Source organism: Macrobrachium nipponense, chromosome 21, assembly GCF_015104395.2.
Source record: "Macrobrachium nipponense isolate FS-2020 chromosome 21, ASM1510439v2, whole genome shotgun sequence".
Classification (NCBI taxonomy): Eukaryota; Metazoa; Arthropoda; class Malacostraca; order Decapoda; family Palaemonidae; genus Macrobrachium; species Macrobrachium nipponense.
In genome coordinates this window covers 46,533,819-46,553,385 of record NC_087212.1, presented here as the reverse complement: position 1 = coordinate 46,553,385, position 19,567 = coordinate 46,533,819, and the positions used below count along the sequence as shown (strand labels likewise).

The 19,567-nt window shown below is 35.0% G+C and overlaps 1 protein-coding gene across 9 annotated transcripts in view; it reads right to left on the bottom strand.

Moving 5' to 3' along the window:
- The window catches only part of LOC135198009 (molybdate-anion transporter-like), a 47,030-nt gene continuing 27,463 nt past the window's right edge, over window positions 1-19,567 (bottom strand). For 5 of the 9 annotated variants that reach the window (XM_064225344.1, XM_064225350.1, XM_064225349.1 and 2 more), the window contains one exon: window positions 1-6,739. In XM_064225344.1, coding sequence (XP_064081414.1) covers window positions 5,342-6,739 — 1,398 coding nt within the window. In that variant the 3' untranslated portion in view covers window positions 1-5,341. Of the gene's footprint in view, window positions 6,740-14,743; window positions 14,857-19,567 lie in introns of all 9 variants that reach the window. The other 4 variants (XM_064225347.1, XM_064225346.1, XM_064225348.1 and 1 more) reach the window with 1 other exon arrangement.

Sequence of the window (19,567 nt, the reverse complement as noted above, 5' to 3'; positions counted from 1 at the left end):
TATAAAAGTGATTATATATTAATAAAAATTTTGAGCAAATAACCAGACAAAGCCATTAGCCCTTCTTGACAAATAGGAAGATTACAATATGAAAGAATCTACAATGCACATTTCTCAAGAATACTCCAGTTTATTTGCAGTGTTATGAAATAATAAAAAAAGTATAAAAATTAAATATACTAAAATCTTATGAAGAATTCTGCTGAATAACAGTATATAAAAGTACACAGTGTTCTGAAAATCAACTATGCATATGTGTGGGAGGAAAACATAAAATTGGCTTAGGAACTTTTTGAGTTAAACTTCAATCATATTCTTAATGTTTACTGCATATTGTGTGATTACTATGGAGCCCATGATGTTTTCAACAACTGAACTAATACAATGTGTATTAATTCACCACTTAAGACTTTTCAAGTCAGTATTACCACAGGTCAAAATTCAACTATTAACACGCTTAACAGGTATAAAATCAATCGTAAAATCAGCCTTTATGTATGCAAATAATGAAGTCACTCTTTTAAGTGTACTGTACATATGTTCTATGATGAAGATATTAATGGTTCGACTGCAGCAAACAAGTGTTGAAAATAATTCAAATCTTGCAAAATTATCAAGTTGTGATAATGCAATCCTTCCAAATTAATATTGCAACAACTTTTACAATGCAAAACTTTTATTCTCAAATGCCAATGCATCCAAATGATATTTTCTAAACACAATTAATGAGGAATGGAAAAATGGTGAACACATCAACTTTTCTTTAGTCAGTAAGTTAAAAATTTACATATGATAAAACTTCCAATAATCATCATTCAACATATGAATTTCTTTTGCATTGCTTTGGTTTGATGGCTAGTTTTTCCTACAGCACCAAATACTAAGAATTTCAGTACGTATTTGCAATACTCTCACACCTCCAAATTCTGTGTGAAGATGTTATATGTATAACTTGTAGCAAATAAGTTAGGTAAAAAAAATTATTGTCTACAGATATACAGAGACCTATTTCGGAAATTATTTAATCCAAAAACTACGACATTCCTCAGTAGTTTAACTTTTTGAAACAAAATAAAGAATTGCTTATAATCTACCATATATACTAAGGTCTTCAGTCCTTTCCATTACCATTGCTAGAAGGACAAAATCGTTCAAAAGAAGAATTTGTATTAGACAGCAATGACTCTCAATAAAAGCTGCAAGTTATGCATGTAAATATAACAATAAATTCACTGTCATATTCCAAAACTTTAGAAGTATCTCACCAGAAATTCATATTCCAAAACTTTAGAAGTATCTCACCAGAAATTTAAGCGATTGATAACCCTTAAGTATAAAAATAGAAAATGATAGCAGATGATTCAAGCTTTCATATCCATTGGCTTCAAAGTTCCTTGTTTATTCCATTTGACTAACTTAGGCACTACATAACAGTAGTAGTACAATTTTTATGTACTAGCATTTCTTTGTTAAAAAATACAAGCACCATTTTAACTATTAATCTATTCAGTAAAATGGCAGCAGTGCTGATTTATCCATGCATATTGAACTTCACAAGATATGATTGGGTTGTAATGTTTATGAAGTGAATTATTGAAACATCAATGAACATCCATGAAGATCTTGTGTACCGATACACTATAAATTTGACAGTTTATCTTATGCATTTTTCCCACATGTACTGTATTTACAGGCACTACTTCAGTGTCCTCTTAGTAACAGAATGAATACCATACCTGAATATTCCACTTTACTTTTTCAGAGCCAGACAAATGGTTAGACACATGAAACTACTACTGGATATACTAAAATGCCATCAGTAAGAAGATATCTGAGATAGGTGCACATGATTTTGAGCCTTCATCATTACACATTAAAACAGTTTATTCACTCTATCGGGATATTTTCAAAATCTGCATCAATGAAATTTCTTGTGTTACAACAGACCACCAAATATAGGTAATGAAATGACAGAAGATGACAACTATATATAAACTTTGCACATTTTATTATTTAGCCACTAAAATAAAATACTATGAGTAAAATGAAAATTTTTCATGTGCACCATAATATCAATAATCACCATTTTGTTTAGTGAAATAGTAATAATATCCAAGAGGCAAATAGTGACTTGTAAACAACTTAAGTAAAAAGAATGAGCAGACAAATTCTGCAGTCAAGATTAAACAAAGGTGACAAATTTAAAATGTTACAACTATAGTTAGTATTTAAGTGTGCTCTAAATAATATTTGGCAATACAGAATGCTTGTATTTTAAACCTTTGAAAAATTTCATGATTAAATTTAAAGCAAATATAAAAATAGTGTATGTATCATACTCCCATTTACATATGAAATGAATAATTATAAAAACTAAATAGTGTACAGTACTCTCTATAGGAAATTTAAGCCATCACTTATTACACGCATTTTGCAATAAGTATGCCAAGCCACGCAATGTTGCTACAGATTTAAGAAAAAACTCCCATGTAAATCTACTCTACATGAAAAACAGTGAAAAAATAAAACTGCTGTAATAACTTTTATTATTAAGTAGTTTATCCTTATATAATAGAACAATACCTACTATACCATAAAAACAGTGTCACAACTCACACAAACTTAATGTGAATCAATTCAGAATATTTGAAGATTTCCTTAAGTTAAAATTTGCAGTTTCAAACAATTGTTTCAATTCCTTCATTTACACTTATTCTCAGACAAATTATTTATTCCCATACTTAATGCAATATCAGTTTCCAGGAGTTATATATATTACTGATAGCTAACTTTATTTTACTCAATATACAGTGCTATTAATTTAATTTGAACAAACCTGATTTAGTAAATATATATCAATTCTCTGATAACAAGTGTGTAATAAAATCACGACTAATGTTTCTACAACCTATAATACTGTTTTCTCTGTATTAATACACAATTTGAGTGAATTACTCTTTAATGACTTATTAATGGCTCTGATAAAAATGGTTAACATCCTGTTAGTGATGAAACTCAAGTAGCATTTGGTTATTAAAGAAAGTCTTCATTGTACAAGGATATAGAGTGGTACCTCGACATACGAAAGGTTCAACTTACAAAAAACTCAAGATACGAAAGCAAATACGAAGATTTTTTTGGCTTTGCATATGAAAATAGTTCAAGTTACGAAAGGTTGTTGCTGTGAAGTCCCGAGATTCGCCCGGACCACCAAGAACAATTTTAAAACTCGCGCTCCGCCAACTGAGTAAACTCGCCACCATCCTCCCGCTCTCCCATTGGTTTCTGATGCTAGTCACCCCGTAAGATCCTGCTCTCCTATTGGTCAGCATCTACCACTTGTGCTCTATGTATTCTATTGGTAAAAGAATGCTGTAAATTGAAAAACTTATTCATGCAATACATTTAATAAAAAAAAAAACATTAGGTAAAGAGAGAATAAAGAATAGAAATGAATGGTTATTATACTGTTTGGTAGTTTCAGTAGTTGAAGAGAGATAATGAAAATTTGATTACTGTACGTACTGTGTGTTAGGTGAAAGTGGTTGCTTGCTTGGCAATCGTTCGGTAATCATAAGTGCTGAACGTAAACAGAAGCTTGGAAGTTTTTTTTTTTATTATAGTTAATGGTTAATTAATAATTATTTGAAATGAGTACATGCAATACATTTAATAAAAAATTGTGAATTAGATATCATAAAATATAAAATAAATCAGACTGCTATCATCGAAACCAACAAATATGTATTTTCTAGAATTCTTCTTCTGTTTTAATTACGTATGTGTTTCATTATAGCTGTCAGTAACTCGGTATCTCCATTAGGTAAAGATAGAATAAAGAATAGAAATGAATGGTTATTATACTGTTTGGTAGTTTCATTAGTTGAAGAGAGATAATGAAAATTTGTGGCTTACTGTGTGCTAGGAAAAGTGATTGCTTGGCGATCGTCTGGTATGTACTCATAAGTGCTGAATGTAAACAAAAGGTGGGAAGGTTTTTTTTTGTTTGTTTGTGTATTATAGTTAATGATTAATTAATAATTATTTGAAATGAGTACATACTGATTACTTATACATTTTATTAGCATATTCTAAGCTTTTAGCTTCTTAGGTTGGGATGTCAGAATCACAGACTAGGCTTATTGCTAAGGGACATATGCTAAAGTCCTAATATATGCAGTAAAAATGGGGTTGAACATTACATGCAGTTGAATATTACTCAAGTATGTACAGTATTTTGCCTTTTTGGAGTCATATATCTTCCGTCGGATCGGTGTCATAACCCTAGAACGTGTTGTAAGCCTGGAAATATAATTTACTAGGGTGTTTTTGTAGGGCTTGGAACGGATTAGGCATTTTACGTGTAAAATGCGGTTCAAGATACGAAAAGCTCATGATACGAAGGCCGCCTCGGAACGGATTAATTTTGTATGTCGAGGTACCACTGTACCTTAGGCTTGAAGCTTCAAATCCAATGTCCCTTTGTAATCTGTGACCTTGCAGACAAGGTACATAATTCAATCATAATACATTTGCCACTTTACACATTGCTCATTACATTTTATCCAGCTCAAGCAACCTTATAAATCAGCACATTTTTTAACATCCCAGCCACATATGATGGGTGTACAGTACAATAAAGTATATAAATATTTAAAAAAATAATTTTAATGGTGTTCACAAACTTTCTAAATAACCACTGTATATATGATAATGCTTTTATTTTCATATTCAATACTCTTTAATAGTAAAGTATTTGGAATTTAAATATTCCTTACTCTATTTCACAAAGGTTTGTGCTTGTTTTTTTTTTTAATTCACAAACTATGCTGTAAAAAAAACAATAAAATACATCTAGAAACAATATAAACTCTATCACAACTTTAAACACATGGTATGAAAAATTTCAACAACCTCAACTGTGCCTTGCACATACATATCTCCTAAGATAATCTATAGATAGACATTTCCACATTTCTGTAAAACCAGCTACTGAAAGATTTCAAGATATTTGATATCAAATATAATCAAACACATTACAGTGCTATATCAAATTACCATAATACAATCAACCTAACTTGTAATGAATTACATCAAAGTTTAAAGTAATGAATAGATTTATCAGCAATACAAAAGTCTCCAACCCTTATTTTCAAATCCATAAGAAGGAGCAAAAGCCATTGGAGATTTTGAAGCTACTGCTATAATGTAACAAGAGATCAAAAGACAATGAGAATCAAATAAAACTAACAAATGGTTCCTATGGTAAATTATCAATACAGTGATTTCCTTACTTCTATATGTCCATCTGCTTTAAAGTGGAAAATATCTATCAATAGCCCTAAGTAGCTTCCTCCTTTGCTAATGGTACTTTTTCTTCTGAAACTTGTATCACAGGACTAGCAGAATTGTACAGTGAAGCAAACTTAAAATTACTGAATAGTGCAATTGCTAACAAACCAGTGCAGATTGCAAACATGCTGTCAGATGAACTAATTACAGTTTTATTGTGCACAAGTAAAAGACCTGCACAGGTAATTACATTTGTTGGGACTCTGAACCAATTCATTATACCAGCTCTTAGGTCTTCTGGGATTACTTGTGATCTAAGGTAGCCAATAGCAGGGAAATACATTCCAACAGCCACTTCCAAGATCAGGAAGGCAAAGAAAGAAAGGTAAATGTGATCACCACTTGAAGAATAAATACAAATTGACATTGCAATTATAGCCAGTCCTACAGCCATCATAAGCAGCTGCTCTGACAAGTATTTCTTTGATAACAACATGGCATACAGTGAAGAGCCAATCATTATACAAACCATAAAAGTAGCAAAGACCATACCTAGAGGAGGTTTACCAGATGACAATATGGGAGTCCACTGGAACACAAAGATATACATATTAGCCTCAAACAATGACTGAACTACACCCAAGTACAAAATTTTTTCCTGGAACAGAATGGATCGAAGACCTTCCATGCAAGATCGTCTAAGATCAACTTGTTGATTGCCATAGTTCTCCCGCCAGACCCGAGTTATTATGAGACCAGCCATAATTAAGAATGGTATAGCTAACATGAAAGGAGCAACAGGTCCAAAGCCTAATGTTTCTGCAAAAATGTTGGAGAATACTCCAGCATTAATGGCAAGAACTCCATTCCAGAATGTAGCTTTGGAAAATGTTACAGACAGCCACTCACTAGGAAAATCATGTGTTTCTGTATGTTCATATACATACCAGGATTCAAATGTGGAAAACAACATGGAAGTTGAAATGCCTCCAAAAACTCGCCCTAAAAATAACCAGAAAAAGCTAGAACTAAGTTTTGTAAGACAGCAAAATGAATACAAGATACAAAATGAAAGCGCTATCTTCTTCCTACCAAACCTATCTGCCAAAGGACCAGTTGTTGTTCCAAAAATTACACTACTGGCAAAGCCCACAACATACAGAAGAGCAATTTGATTACTGGCATAACCATAATGTTCATAAAGCTTATACACATATGGCCCTTGCAACCAATCAGAAAAAAGTGCCATGAAATACACAATGAAAAAGGAATGTTGAAATCTCTTGAAGTGAGGATTGTTAGCAGATGTTAGCTGTGATTTTGTCTTCATGGCCAAGAAATGAAGTACAAGAGCCACTAGGGCAAGCATAGTGAAGGAGCCATACACAAATGCATCCATGGTGGTAACAGCCCCAACTACCGGGAGGGTAGAGAACGGAGACGTCACCTGAAAAGAAAATTATATAATTAGATTGTTTTGTTAATCTGGGTTTATAAAAAGTAAATACTCTATAAGTACAAATATTTTATAATAAAAGATAGCTAAGTAAAAGGATACAGTACTGCAATACAGTAGATCTTTCTTCAAAAGAATGAAAAAGATGAATGCCATTAATTCTTCAGTGAACTGGAGTGCATGTACAAGACAAAAATCATGTCTATGGAAGGTATGTAAAATATTTCAGTTTAAATCCTAAATAATAAATAATGCAAACTCTTCACAAGTAATGAATCACAAGTTTTAGTGACTAATTTTTAATTAACTCTGGTAGAGCATTAATCAAACGTAAAAATGCTATATTGTAATGATTCATGCTAGCTAAATTGTTAAGTATTATTAACTGGTAATTTACAATAATAATTTAAAGAGTGCAAAGTTCCTGACACAGAAGACTAGAGTCTCAGATACTGAGGAGAACAGCTACCTCTTCTTGACTTTATCAGTTTGTATCTAGTAGCATTTTCTGACCAGCAGTATGGTAAATAATCAATGGTAGTAAATAATCGGAGAGGACTTTCAAGTTGGATGAACATGGCAGTGATCCAGGGTACCAGACCATCTTCTTACTGCTGCTGGTACCCAGGATGCTGATGAGCACCATGACAATGACAACAACAGGAATAGTGCTATTCCTGTCACACAAAGATTCAGCATAGTCAAAGATGCACCTGACATCCTCACCGAGTTTCCTGGCCATCCCAATTATGACGAAATGGTTAGATGATACCTTGGTCAGCTCCCTTCACTCTGCAAGGACCAGTATCATCAAGCTTCAACAAAGCAATCCTTCTTTCAATGTAAACTCAAAAAGATTTCTTCAGGGCTGGGCATTCAGGGCATCTGATTGCTCCCTCCTCTTCTGTCATTATTGAGTTTCACAACCTCCACCCAATTCTTTTGTCATGCTGGAGTTAAAAGCCTCACTCAGTCACAGAATAAGCCCAAACAGCTTACTCCTTTGCCTCCTCATACACCTGCCAGTACCAAAATAGGGTCACTTGCAGGCACTAAAGAGTGTAACACCTCATTACCACTAGCCACAGAATGCTGCACAGAAGTATGCAAACCAGAATGTCTAATTTGGTAAGTGTTGAAATTACTTTACTGAAAAACTCAGGAGACCTTACCTTACAGACCTTACATCTTGTTCGGGTTGCCCCAGGTCCCTCAGTGTGAGGCACCTCTAATGTCTACCAGAGAGTTGCTAGTACATCTTCCGGTATATTTTGCATCTTCCAATCTTGGATGGTCTGGGATGCAGTTTAGATATTTGTCGAGCTTATTCTTAAACACATCTACGCTCACTCCTGATATATTCCTCAGATGAGCTGGCAACGCATTGAATAGACGCTGCATTATCGATGCTGGTGCGTAGTGGATTAATGTCCTGTGCTTTCCTTATTTTTCCTGGTATATTTTTGGGCACTATTAATCTACCTCTGCTTGCTCTTTCTGATATTTTTAGTTCCATGATATTTTCTGCTATTCCTTCTATCTGTTTCCATGCCTGAATTATCATGTAGCGTTCTCTTCTCCTTTCCAGACTATATAATTTTAAGAATTGTAGTCTTTCCCAGTAGTCTAGGTCCTTAACTTCTTCTATTCTAGCTGTAAAGGACCTTTGTACACTCTCTATTTGTGCAATATCCTTTTGATAGTGTGGGTACCATATCATATTGCAATATTCAAGTGGACTACGAACATATGTTTTATAAAGCATAATCATGTGTTCAGCTTTTCTTGTTTTGAAGTGCCGTAACAACATTCCCATTTTTTGCTTTACATTTTGCCAACAGAGTTGCTATTTGATCATTGCATAACATGTTCCTATTCATCATCACACCAAGGTCTTTAACTGCTTCCTTATTTGTGATGGTCTCATTATTAGGTCCCTTATATGCATATAGCTTTCTTTCTCTGTCTCCATAATTTATTGATTCAAATTTATCAGAGTTAAATACCATCCTATTTACCTCTGCCCAATCATATACTTTGTTAAGGTCTCTTTGTAGAGCGTTCCTATCTTCATCACAAGTAATTTCTCTACTTATTCTTGTGTCATCTGCGAAACTACTCACTACCGAATCCTTAACATTATTGTCTATGTCTTCAATCATAATAACAAACAGTATTGCAGCTAACACCGTACCTTGCGGCACACCGGATATTACCTTGGCTTCATCCGATTTCTCGTCGTTTGCAATAACTATCTGTTTTCTGTTGTGTAAAAATTCTTTTAACCATCTTCCTACTTTATCCACGATATTGTGTTTTCTAATTTTCTTCGCTAATATATTATGGTCTACTTTATCAAAAGCTTTTGCAAAGTCTAAATAAACCACATCTGTTTCATTTCCGCTTTTCATATTTTTGAATATGTTTTCACGGTGGACTAACAGTTGGGTTTGTGTACTTTTTCCGGGTACGAAACCATGTTGTCCTTTATTAAACAAATTATTTTTTATTAAATGTTTCATAATATTTTTCTTCATTACCCTTTCATACACTTTCATTATATGTGATGTTAGACTCACAGGCCTATAATTACTTGCCTCTAGTCTTGATCCACTTTTGAAAGTAGGGGTAATATACGCTAATTTGTGCTCATCATATATCTTGCCTGTATCTACACTTTGTCTTAATAATATTGCAAGTGGCTTTGCGATAGAATGAACTACTTTCTTTAACAAAATAGCAGGAATTCCATCAGGCCCTGCAGCAGCTCCATTTTTAATTTCATTAATAGCCTGCACAATATCAGCTTCATTAATATCTATGTCAGCTAAATATTCACTATTTTTCATCCTTACTTCTTTATATCATTATCTTCATTATCATTCTAGGGGTGAATTCTCTCTTATATCGTTCTGCCAGTATGTTGCAAATTTCCTTTTTTTCATTCGTTCTCTCCCTTCAATTCTCAGAGGGCCTATTTCTATTCTTCTTTTATTCATCTTCTTCGCATATGAGTATAATAGTTTGGGGTTTGCTTGATATTTAATAGGGTTTTTTCTTCCAAGTCCCGTTTTCATTTTCTTTTGATTGTATAATCTTTTTTTCTGCATTTTCTATCTTACTTTTTAGTTCTATAACTTTCCATGCATTTTTTTCTTTTGCAAGACCTTTTTTCCACTTTCTGATTTTCTGGAACAAGATTCTTCTGTCTCTTGGTATGCATGAATGATGTTTACTTTTCTTCTTCGGTATATATTTTTCCACTATTATCTCCAATATTTTATATAATATCTCCGTATTTACCCTTATGTCATCACTTACGAAAATGTTATCCCAATCTTTGTTTAATTCTTCATTAATTTCTGACCATTTTATATTTTTACTGTAGAAGTTGTATTTTCCATATCCTTCCCACTTTTTCATTTCTTGCTTATCTCTATTTTCACTTGCTTTGGAATGAACTGTTAATTCTATGACATTATGGTCTGAAATACTCGCATTATAAACTATTATTTCTTTAACATAATTCATCTCGTTCACAAATACTAGGTCTAAAGTATTTTCCTTTCTTGTTGGCAGGTGATTTATTTGTTGAATGTTGTATTCTAGTAGCATATCTAATAGCTTTTCAAATTGCCTCTTATCTTCTGCACTACTATTACTCTCTTTTTTATATGTATAAGTACAACCACAATCTCCTATTCGTTCTTTCCATTCTACGAAAGGAAAGTTGAAGTCACCAGATAGGAGAATAGTCCAGTCCTTGTGATTTCTACATATATCATCCAATTTTCAATTATTAAGTCAAACTCTTTAGTATTAGGAGGTCTATATATTACTATGTTCATCAATTTTTCAGATTCAAATTCTACCGCTATTAGTTCACATTCTGAGTTACTATATTTCTCATATATTTTTCCTTGTTTTTTGTCTTTCCCATATATTGCGGTTCCCCCTTGATTCCTATTTTTTCTATCTGATCTATAAGTTTGGAACCCTTTTATTTGATCATCATTCCCAGTCTCTTGGGAATACCAGTTTCACTTATATTCATTATATCTATTTTCTTTTCATTTTGGGTTAGTTCTTCTAAGTACTCTATTTTTCTTTTTGAGTTACTCGTAACTAAACCCTGCGCATTCATCACTATGATGGTTTGCGTGTTTTCTCCTTCATTTAATACTGATAGTAATAAGGATTTTCCCATGTCTCTTTCCTGTTCTGGTATGTTGTTCTTTTTTTCATTTCCAGAAATTCTGACATTAAAAAATCCAACTTTTCCATAATATTTGATCTTCCTTCATCATAATTATTCATTTTGTGTCTGAATCTGCAATTTTCTCCGTTTCTGCAATATCCTCTTGCATAATAAATACAGTTATTATCTCTTGAGTAGAATTTCGGAGCTGATGCTTTGAAATTCTTTGCTGACACCTCTGCATATCTCATTGGTGGTTTGCTTTTCTCTTTTACCTGATATTCTTGATTTCTCTCTTTATTTGTTTCTTTCTTATTTTGGATTTTATTACTTGGTTGGTTATTTATTTGATTATGATTCATGGCTACAGGGTGCATATATTTGCATTTTTTGTCGAACTTACATCCTTTTCCTTCTTTTAGGTTTTTACATATTTTTGGATGCAGATCTCTGCAATCATCCCCATATCCATCTAAGTATGCACATTTACCATATATTTCATAGTTTTGACATATCTTAGGATGTTTGTAGTAACATCTTTCTCCAAATCTGCAATTCCCTCTTTTCAAAAGGTTGCAGATTTTGTCTTTCTTGTCTATTTTTTCCTCTTTCCCATCATTGTATAGATCTGGGTAGAGCCTCTTCGGGATTTGCTTTTCTGTTGTCATATCGTAATTTATTTCTTCGTAGGTATGCTGCTTTATTGCCTCATATGTAGTATCAATGAGTATCTCTGCATCCATACTTTTATCTTGTTCTTTGTTTTCCTTATTTTTTTCTGTCATTTCATTTTTGTTTACTTCTCTTCCGTTTTCCTCTTCTTCTTTTTCTTCTTCTTCTTCTTCTTCCTCTTCCTCTTCTTCTTCATCCTCAACTATTTGTACATTCAATCTTGATTTAATAACATTGTCTATCCATGATAGACATTGAACAAAAATTCTTGTATCTTTTCTCAAATCTTGCATTACCTCAGCACACTGTGGATGGGTCGGAATGTTGCATGCAGCACATTTTCTGATTAGGTTTTGTGGATTGACTATGCTATACCAAACCTTACACAGTTTGCATGCTTTTGGCATTCTTTTCCTAATGCATCAATTAGTATATTCACAAGATTCACCTTATTCATTTTCTTTGTCGGAATATGTTGGTTTATGTATATTTTCTTTATGAGTCTCTTGACCACTTGGATTTTATTTGGAACTTCTTCAATTATTTTCAAGATGTTTTCATTAGATTTGTTCCAGTTTGAAGGATTATATCCTTCTAATATATCTATGAATGCTTTTGTATCTTTTTGGTTAGGACTGTTGCTGATTTCATAGATGAGAAATGCCAGTTCCCTTCCTGCTACCTCATCGTATTGCGAATCTGCTAGACACGCCAAATTACGCCACCTTTTCCCGCAGTTGGAACTTACTGCCATCTTGTTCTGATTTATAGTATTACACTTGATAAACTAACTTAGAAGACGCTTTATCCTACTATTTTCACACTAATCTTATCACCGATAGTTCACGAACACTTCTAGATATTTCTCAAATTCTAGTCGTATGTTAAACTTGTGATATCTGTTGATTATTGTGACTTCACGCGGGTACGTCTCACCAAGCAAGATGGCTACTACAAAAAAAAAAGAGAGAGAGAGAGAGAGAGAGAGAGAGAGAGAGAGAGAGAGAGAGAGAGAGAGAGAATTATTTAAGATTTACTGTTGGTACTGCAGTCATATTGCATGATGATGTTTTTGAATCATTATTCAAGGGTACAGTACAGTACACACATTTAGCTAATGATATGACTCAACAGTGTACGTACTATATGCCAAAATGTAAATAAAAAACAGTAGCCATAGAAAATGTAAATAACAGGGAATGTAGCAAAGGCAAACTGGCATCATACTACACATACACTATTGGTAATCTAGTCAGTGTTAACATTTCCTTATTAAATTAAGAATGATTAATTTTGTATTATAATACTGGGTATATTGAATATAAAACTGCAAAAAGTCATGACACATAAAGCAAAATGAGTCATTCAAGAACTTTGTTATAGTGGCATAGCCTATTGAAACTATATATTTGCGATCAAGTAACTACTATCATTAAAGACAACACGTCCAAAGGCACTGTATGTACAACACATACATTACATACAATACAGAGCCTTGGACATGTTGTCTTTAAAGATAGCAGTTACTTGATGGCAAATATATAGTTTCAATAGGCTATGCCACTATAACAAAGTTCTTGAATGACTCATTTTGCTTGATGTCTCATGACTTTCTGTAGTTTTATATTCAATATACTCATTATTAAAATACAAAATTAATAATTCTTAATTATTTGGATTTTTATTTATAACTTATTAAACTATACTAGTGCATATTTTCATACACGATCTAGGATTACAGTAAGATTTTTTAGTAGCCTTGATATACCATAGCCTAGGCTACCCTAGGCACTATAGCTTTTACCATACTTTGGATATATTTACACCCCTCTTGGATGTCTTAGTGTAGTATGTTATACATTCACTGGCTAAGATAATTGAAAAAACTGCCAACACAGAAATGTGTAATCTTCACTGATGATAGAAGCGCTACAAAATCTGTTTCAACTCAGAATTGGTCTCAATTTATTTAACCATCAAATATTTGATGAACAGACCACATTCTCTGTATGTAAAGACTGCAGGTCAACACCAAAAATATAAATCAGTTAAGTACATTTGGTCAGAATCTTTAGCATTTTCTTGTTCATCCTACCATTAAACTGTGGAGTGCACAATTACTTGCTGGTTTTCTATGAAGTAAGCATTATTCTAGTTTTATAGAAAATGGTAGAAACCAAGTTGGAATTTGTAACCCTTGTATTCCATGCAGATAAATGACATTTTAATGTTAGGACAGTCTGAGCCATCAGTCACAATGATTGGGTAAAATTGTAAAAGCATTACAACTTGAATACAGTCTTGATATCATTAGTACATATAAATAATTCCTTCAGCCCAATCCTATATGTACTTCATCTAAGTGACTCAATTTACTCTACCAAATATAGTAGTACCATAACAATACTTATTCAACAATCATCACTCCAAATACCTTTTTCCTGACATTTCAAGAAGTATTCTCATTCTCATCCCATATACGAACCTAATCTCAATTTCAAATACAACAACCAAGTTGAAATACTTATATTTATCAAATATATATTAGGCACAGTACACATAATCGCAGTTCCACACACTGCATGAAATCATTTTGGTTATTTCAGATAAATTCTGATTAACAGAATTTATTAGGTAAGAATGGTAAGGTTCCCAGTAATCATTTATACATTTTCACAAATGTATGAAAGCACTGTCAGTATACCAAACACAGGTACGTCAGGACAAATATAGCAACAGGTGTTTCAACACTTGAAACTGTTGCTCGCATCAGCAAAGCTTCATCATTCTCGTTCTTTCTGGTGAAAATGTACTGTAATCAGTACATATGAAGAAGGCTAAGCAAAGGTTTCAAATTCAATCTGTTGTGCTGAAAATGTTTCTCTAAGCACAAAATACATAACCATGCAAATCAGTATTATACTTTAATGTTGCACTTATCAAAATATTCCACTTTTTCTTATCCAGCAATTCATATTATTGAATAAATCAGTAAAAAGATCACAAACCACTTTCATCACTCAGTAGTAGTACATATGTATGTGTTAATTAAATGGTTCATTTGAAGTAGCCACATCATATCAATACACAATGAGCAGAGGGTGGTGCCTCCAGCTGGATCTTACCCCTGGTACAGCCTCCGTGGACATGTTTCTGTTCACAGGCCAAATGTGAGTGAGAGAGACCGCAAGTGCTGCACAGTTTATAAACTGTTGCACCACACAGGTGTACAGCTCACCTGAAAACAGGTGGAACATGTGATCAAGAGAGGTACAGGAGTTTAAGAAGATAAGCATTACTAGTTGCCAGTACGATGGTACCTAATAAATGCTTAGGTTTGTTAGTAATACAATTATCGTACTATATGAATTATAAAAAAACTTTTATTATTCATTCTTTAGTCAAGCCACGTCAATAAAAATAATATAAATACGTTTCATTGTGTAGCCTTTTAACGTGATCAAAAAATGTTTTGTTATGTTGTAGTTTTATTAACTATGCCACAATACAAGCTAGTTCATGGAGCTTCCAAAAATATTCAGTCCTCTAAAAATGTTACCTTGTGCAACACTGAAGATTTTCTTCTTTTTTGCTTTGCAATACATGCTACCTGGGCAAAAGAACAACTTACACCACACTAGTATGTGATTCTACATTTATTTACTAACCTAAATTACTTCCTCATCACGTATATGTCATGACAATTAACAATGCTTTTTGAGTAAAAAAAGTCTGAAGAGCAATATACAGCGGTCATAAACATACAAAAATGATATTTTTAAAATATAAAATAAGGTTTCACATATACTTACCAAGCAATTATATAGCTGAAAGCTTCCTACCATGGCAGTCAAAAATTCAAATTTGGCGCAGTGGCTACCATTGTTAGTGTAGGTAAACAGTACTCAAACACTTTCGGGAGCACTTGGTACTGCTGAGTAGACGACCAACAGTTGATTGAGCTTAAATGTCCATTTGTTGAGAGGAGGGAGGCCTCTGATTGTGTTATTGCTTGGTAAGTATATGTGAAACCTCATTTTGTCATAAAAATATCATTTTGACATAAACAACTTACCAAGCAATTATATAGCTGATTCCACATTAACAGGAGGGGGGGGATATGGACAGTTATTCTCCAAACCATTAAGAGTATTAATGACTGAAAAATATGACTGCTTGCATTAATAAAAATGCTTGCTGCACCTTACCTGGTGAGAGAGCAGCTGCAGGTGAGTACTGCCTCTGGTTGGTGCTCTCTTCATCTGTAGGAGATGTGGCAGTAAAGCCCAAGGTCGTCCTTACTCTAGTGGGTCTTTGCAACCTTGGAAGTTCATGATGGTTAACAAAGAGAACATACAAATTGCCCTTGCCCTGGGCGAAGACCAGAATTAAAGACCAAAACCATAACCTACTCTGAAAAACAAAAACCACAACCCTAACCATAAAAAACAAACTGGAGGGTACTCTGGATACTCCATACCCTCATGCTTCCCAAAAACCTTGACATACCTCAAAAACAAAACGGGGAGACAGTAGAGGGATAGAAGGCCCCCTGATTCCTTCCGAACACCATACCAGCAACGGATAATGGTCACAACTTACTGCAGTTTTTGAAAGCTGCTTCTACATCATTCAAATAGTGCGACGTAAACACTGACTTAGATCTCCAGTAGGTGGCTTGAAGGATAGAGGACAAGGACATGTTATGTTGAAAAGCTAACGACGTGGCTACTCCTCACACTTTGTGAGCCTTCACTTTAAAGAGAGAGAAACTCTCTTCTTGTACTTGCAAATGCACTTATAGAATTAAACTTCTCAAGAAGAATGAAAGAACATTTTTGGATAGCAGTCGAGATGTCTCTCTCACCGAAAAACATAGGTGATGAGATTGCCCTCTTACCTTCTCAGTCTTTTAAAGATAGTATCTAATCGCTCTTACTGGACAAAGAAGTCTCTCCTCTTCTGGTCCTAGAATCTCCATTAGGTTCTAATGACAAAAGAGCAAGGCCAGGGTTTGGATGGATCTTCATTCTTTATGAGGAAATCCCCAACAAAAGCCCACACTGCGTCATCTTGGGCAAATCCTATGTTTCTACCATTGCTTGGATTTAGCTTACCCTATTAGCTGTATCTAAGGCCATTAAGAATAACGTCTTTCTCGTAATGTTCTTGAGAGACGTTGAGCACACTGGTTCAAACTGTGAACCAGAGAGCCACTTTAGCAGAATGTCCAGGTTCCAAGATAGATCCCCAGACTTCTCCAATTTTGATGTTTCAAAAGATTTGACCAGATTGCTAATATCCTAGTTTGTCAACAGATTGAGTCCTCTATGCTTGAAAACCGAGGATAACATAGCTCTGTAGCCCTTGACGGTAGAGGGTGTTAATTTCCTAATATCTCTGAGGAATACCAAAAAATCTGTTATTTGAGCTAAAGGTTGAAAAAGAAGAGATGTGACTCTGTCTGCACCAACTTGTAAAAGTCCTCCACTTCAATTGATATAGCTTGCAAGAAGAAGCTCTTCTGCATTTTGCAATAGCTTCTGCCACTTTACAAGAAACTCCTTTTCCTCTGACAAGGCTCCTGACAGCCAGAAGCCTATCAGGACTAGAGCAGATTACCCCTGATGGTACCTGTTGAAGTAGGGTTGTCTGAGTAGTGAGCGTCTTTGTGGAAGAAACCTGGGGAAGTCTGCAAGTAGCTGAAGAAGGTCTGGGAACCATTCTTTCCTGGGCAAGAATGGAGCCACAAGAGTCATTGACACATTCCAATGTGAAATGAACTTGTTGAGGACTTCTCTGACAAGGCCGAGAGGAAAGGAATACACATCCAGCCCAGTCAATCTAGTGGCATCATGTCTGCCTTCCAAGCTTACGGGTCCAAAACAGGAGAGCAAAAGATTGAGAGGTGATTGTTCCTGGAGGTTGCAAAGAGATCTGTGGCTGGTCTACCCCATAACCTCCGAAGATCCTCGCACACCTTCGCGTTGAGAGTCCACTCTGTTGGAAGAACTTGATTGAAGCAACTAAACTGGTCTGCTAAGACATTCATCTTCCCATGTACAAAGAAAGGGAATAACTTGATTTTGTGTTCTTACGCTCAAAGCACAAGTTCTTCGGCCACTTTGTTGAGAGAGAAGGAGTGAGTCTCCCACTGTTTTCGGACATATGATAGAGCTACAGTGTTGTCCACGTAGATTGCCACATTTCTTCCTATGAGTATCAAAGTGAAGGCTTGAAGACCTAAGAAAATTGCCTTCAATTCTTTTACAGTGATTTGGAGCCTCTTCTGATGATCTGGCCACAGTCCTAACACTCTCTGATCACCTAGTAGAGCTACCCAACCCAAGTCTGATGCATCATAGTCAAACTCTGGGTCAGGGTTCAATGTAACAAGGGAGATCCCTTCTTGCAGTTTCTTCTCTGATATTTCCCTTTTATTTCCCTTGTTATGGGAATTACAAAGGAGTCTGATTGCGTCCTCTGAAACCAACTCGCTTTGAGGAAATATTGTAGAGGCCTCATGTGAAGCTGCCCAGTGTTACAAAGGACTCCACTGACGTTAAGGTTCCTAGTAAAATCATGCACTCTAGGGCTGAACAAGATGGAAGGTTCAAGAACTCGCGAGCTGTCTCTCTTTGGGATAGAAAAGCCCGAAAAACTAGAGAGTCAAGAATCATCCCTAAATAGAGAATTCTCTGAGTCTGTGTCATTTGCAATTTCTTGTGGTTTACTAAAATACTTAACTGTTGAGTCAGACACTGTTTCCTCTAAGTCCTCCCCACACTGACGACCCGACTTGAATTTTAGAAGCCAGTCATCTAGATAAAAAACATTTATTCCCATGAGATGGAGCCATTTCCCCAGGGGAGCAAGGATTCGAGTGAATGCCTGGGGGGCGGTGGACAGGCCGAAACAGAGGGCTTAAAAGTGAAACACTTTCACCTTGAAGAAGAATCTTAAAAATTTCCTGGGATGTCTAGTGAATCTGTACATGAAAGTAATCATCCTCCAAGTCGAGAGTAACCATCCAGTCCCCTTTTTTAAGAGCTGACATTACTGGACAACTTGTCTCCATACAAAACTTCATCTTAGAAACAAAAAGGTTCAAAGCACTGACATTTAGAACGGGCCTCCGGCCCCCGATGGCTTGGTGACTACAAACATCACAATTTTTAAAAGTAAATTGTATTTTTCCTAACTATACAAACCTGAGGTCTTTTACATAAGGAATTACTTTCGGCAAAGACTGAAAGTCAGTCGTAAGAGAATAACAAGAAGGTAGTTAGGCAGTAACTGCTTGTCCGATAGCTGGGAGTCCCACCTGACTGGATGTAAACATTCTACATTGCTTTAGGCCCAGGAACAGATTGAGGGGTGGCATGAGGTGGGCATATATGTAAAGAACCTCAAATTTGTATAGTTATGAAAAATACTAATTACTTTTAAAAATTGTGATCTGTTCCTACACATAATACAAATCCTCAGTCCTTTACATAAGGAAGACTCACTGATTGGTGGGAGGAATCTGATTAAGAGTTCTGTGAACACACTGGTGTTCGCCCAACCAAGATTTCCACCCTGGTCGTAAGAGCAAGGGGGCCAACCTGGCCTCTGTCCAATAAATCAGAGTATGAGAACTGCAAGACTAATGGCCAGACCTCTGGACCAATTCATAAGAGGGAGACGAGCATAGCCTCTTATGAATAGCAAACAAGAACTTAGTCGGAAGCAAGAAGACAAATATACAAGTAGTATTGGGTTTGTCTCATGCTAATGTCCTCTTCCCCCCTTGTTAGGGAAGGGACAGATATATGCTTCTTTACCCTAATGAAAGGGAAAGAATGGAGCTCAGTATTATAGCTTACCTGCATCGACCACCCTTTCCAGCGTGTGACAACCATAGCTCTCTGCCCATAGGAAGAGAGGAGAATGGAGGAGGAAGAGAA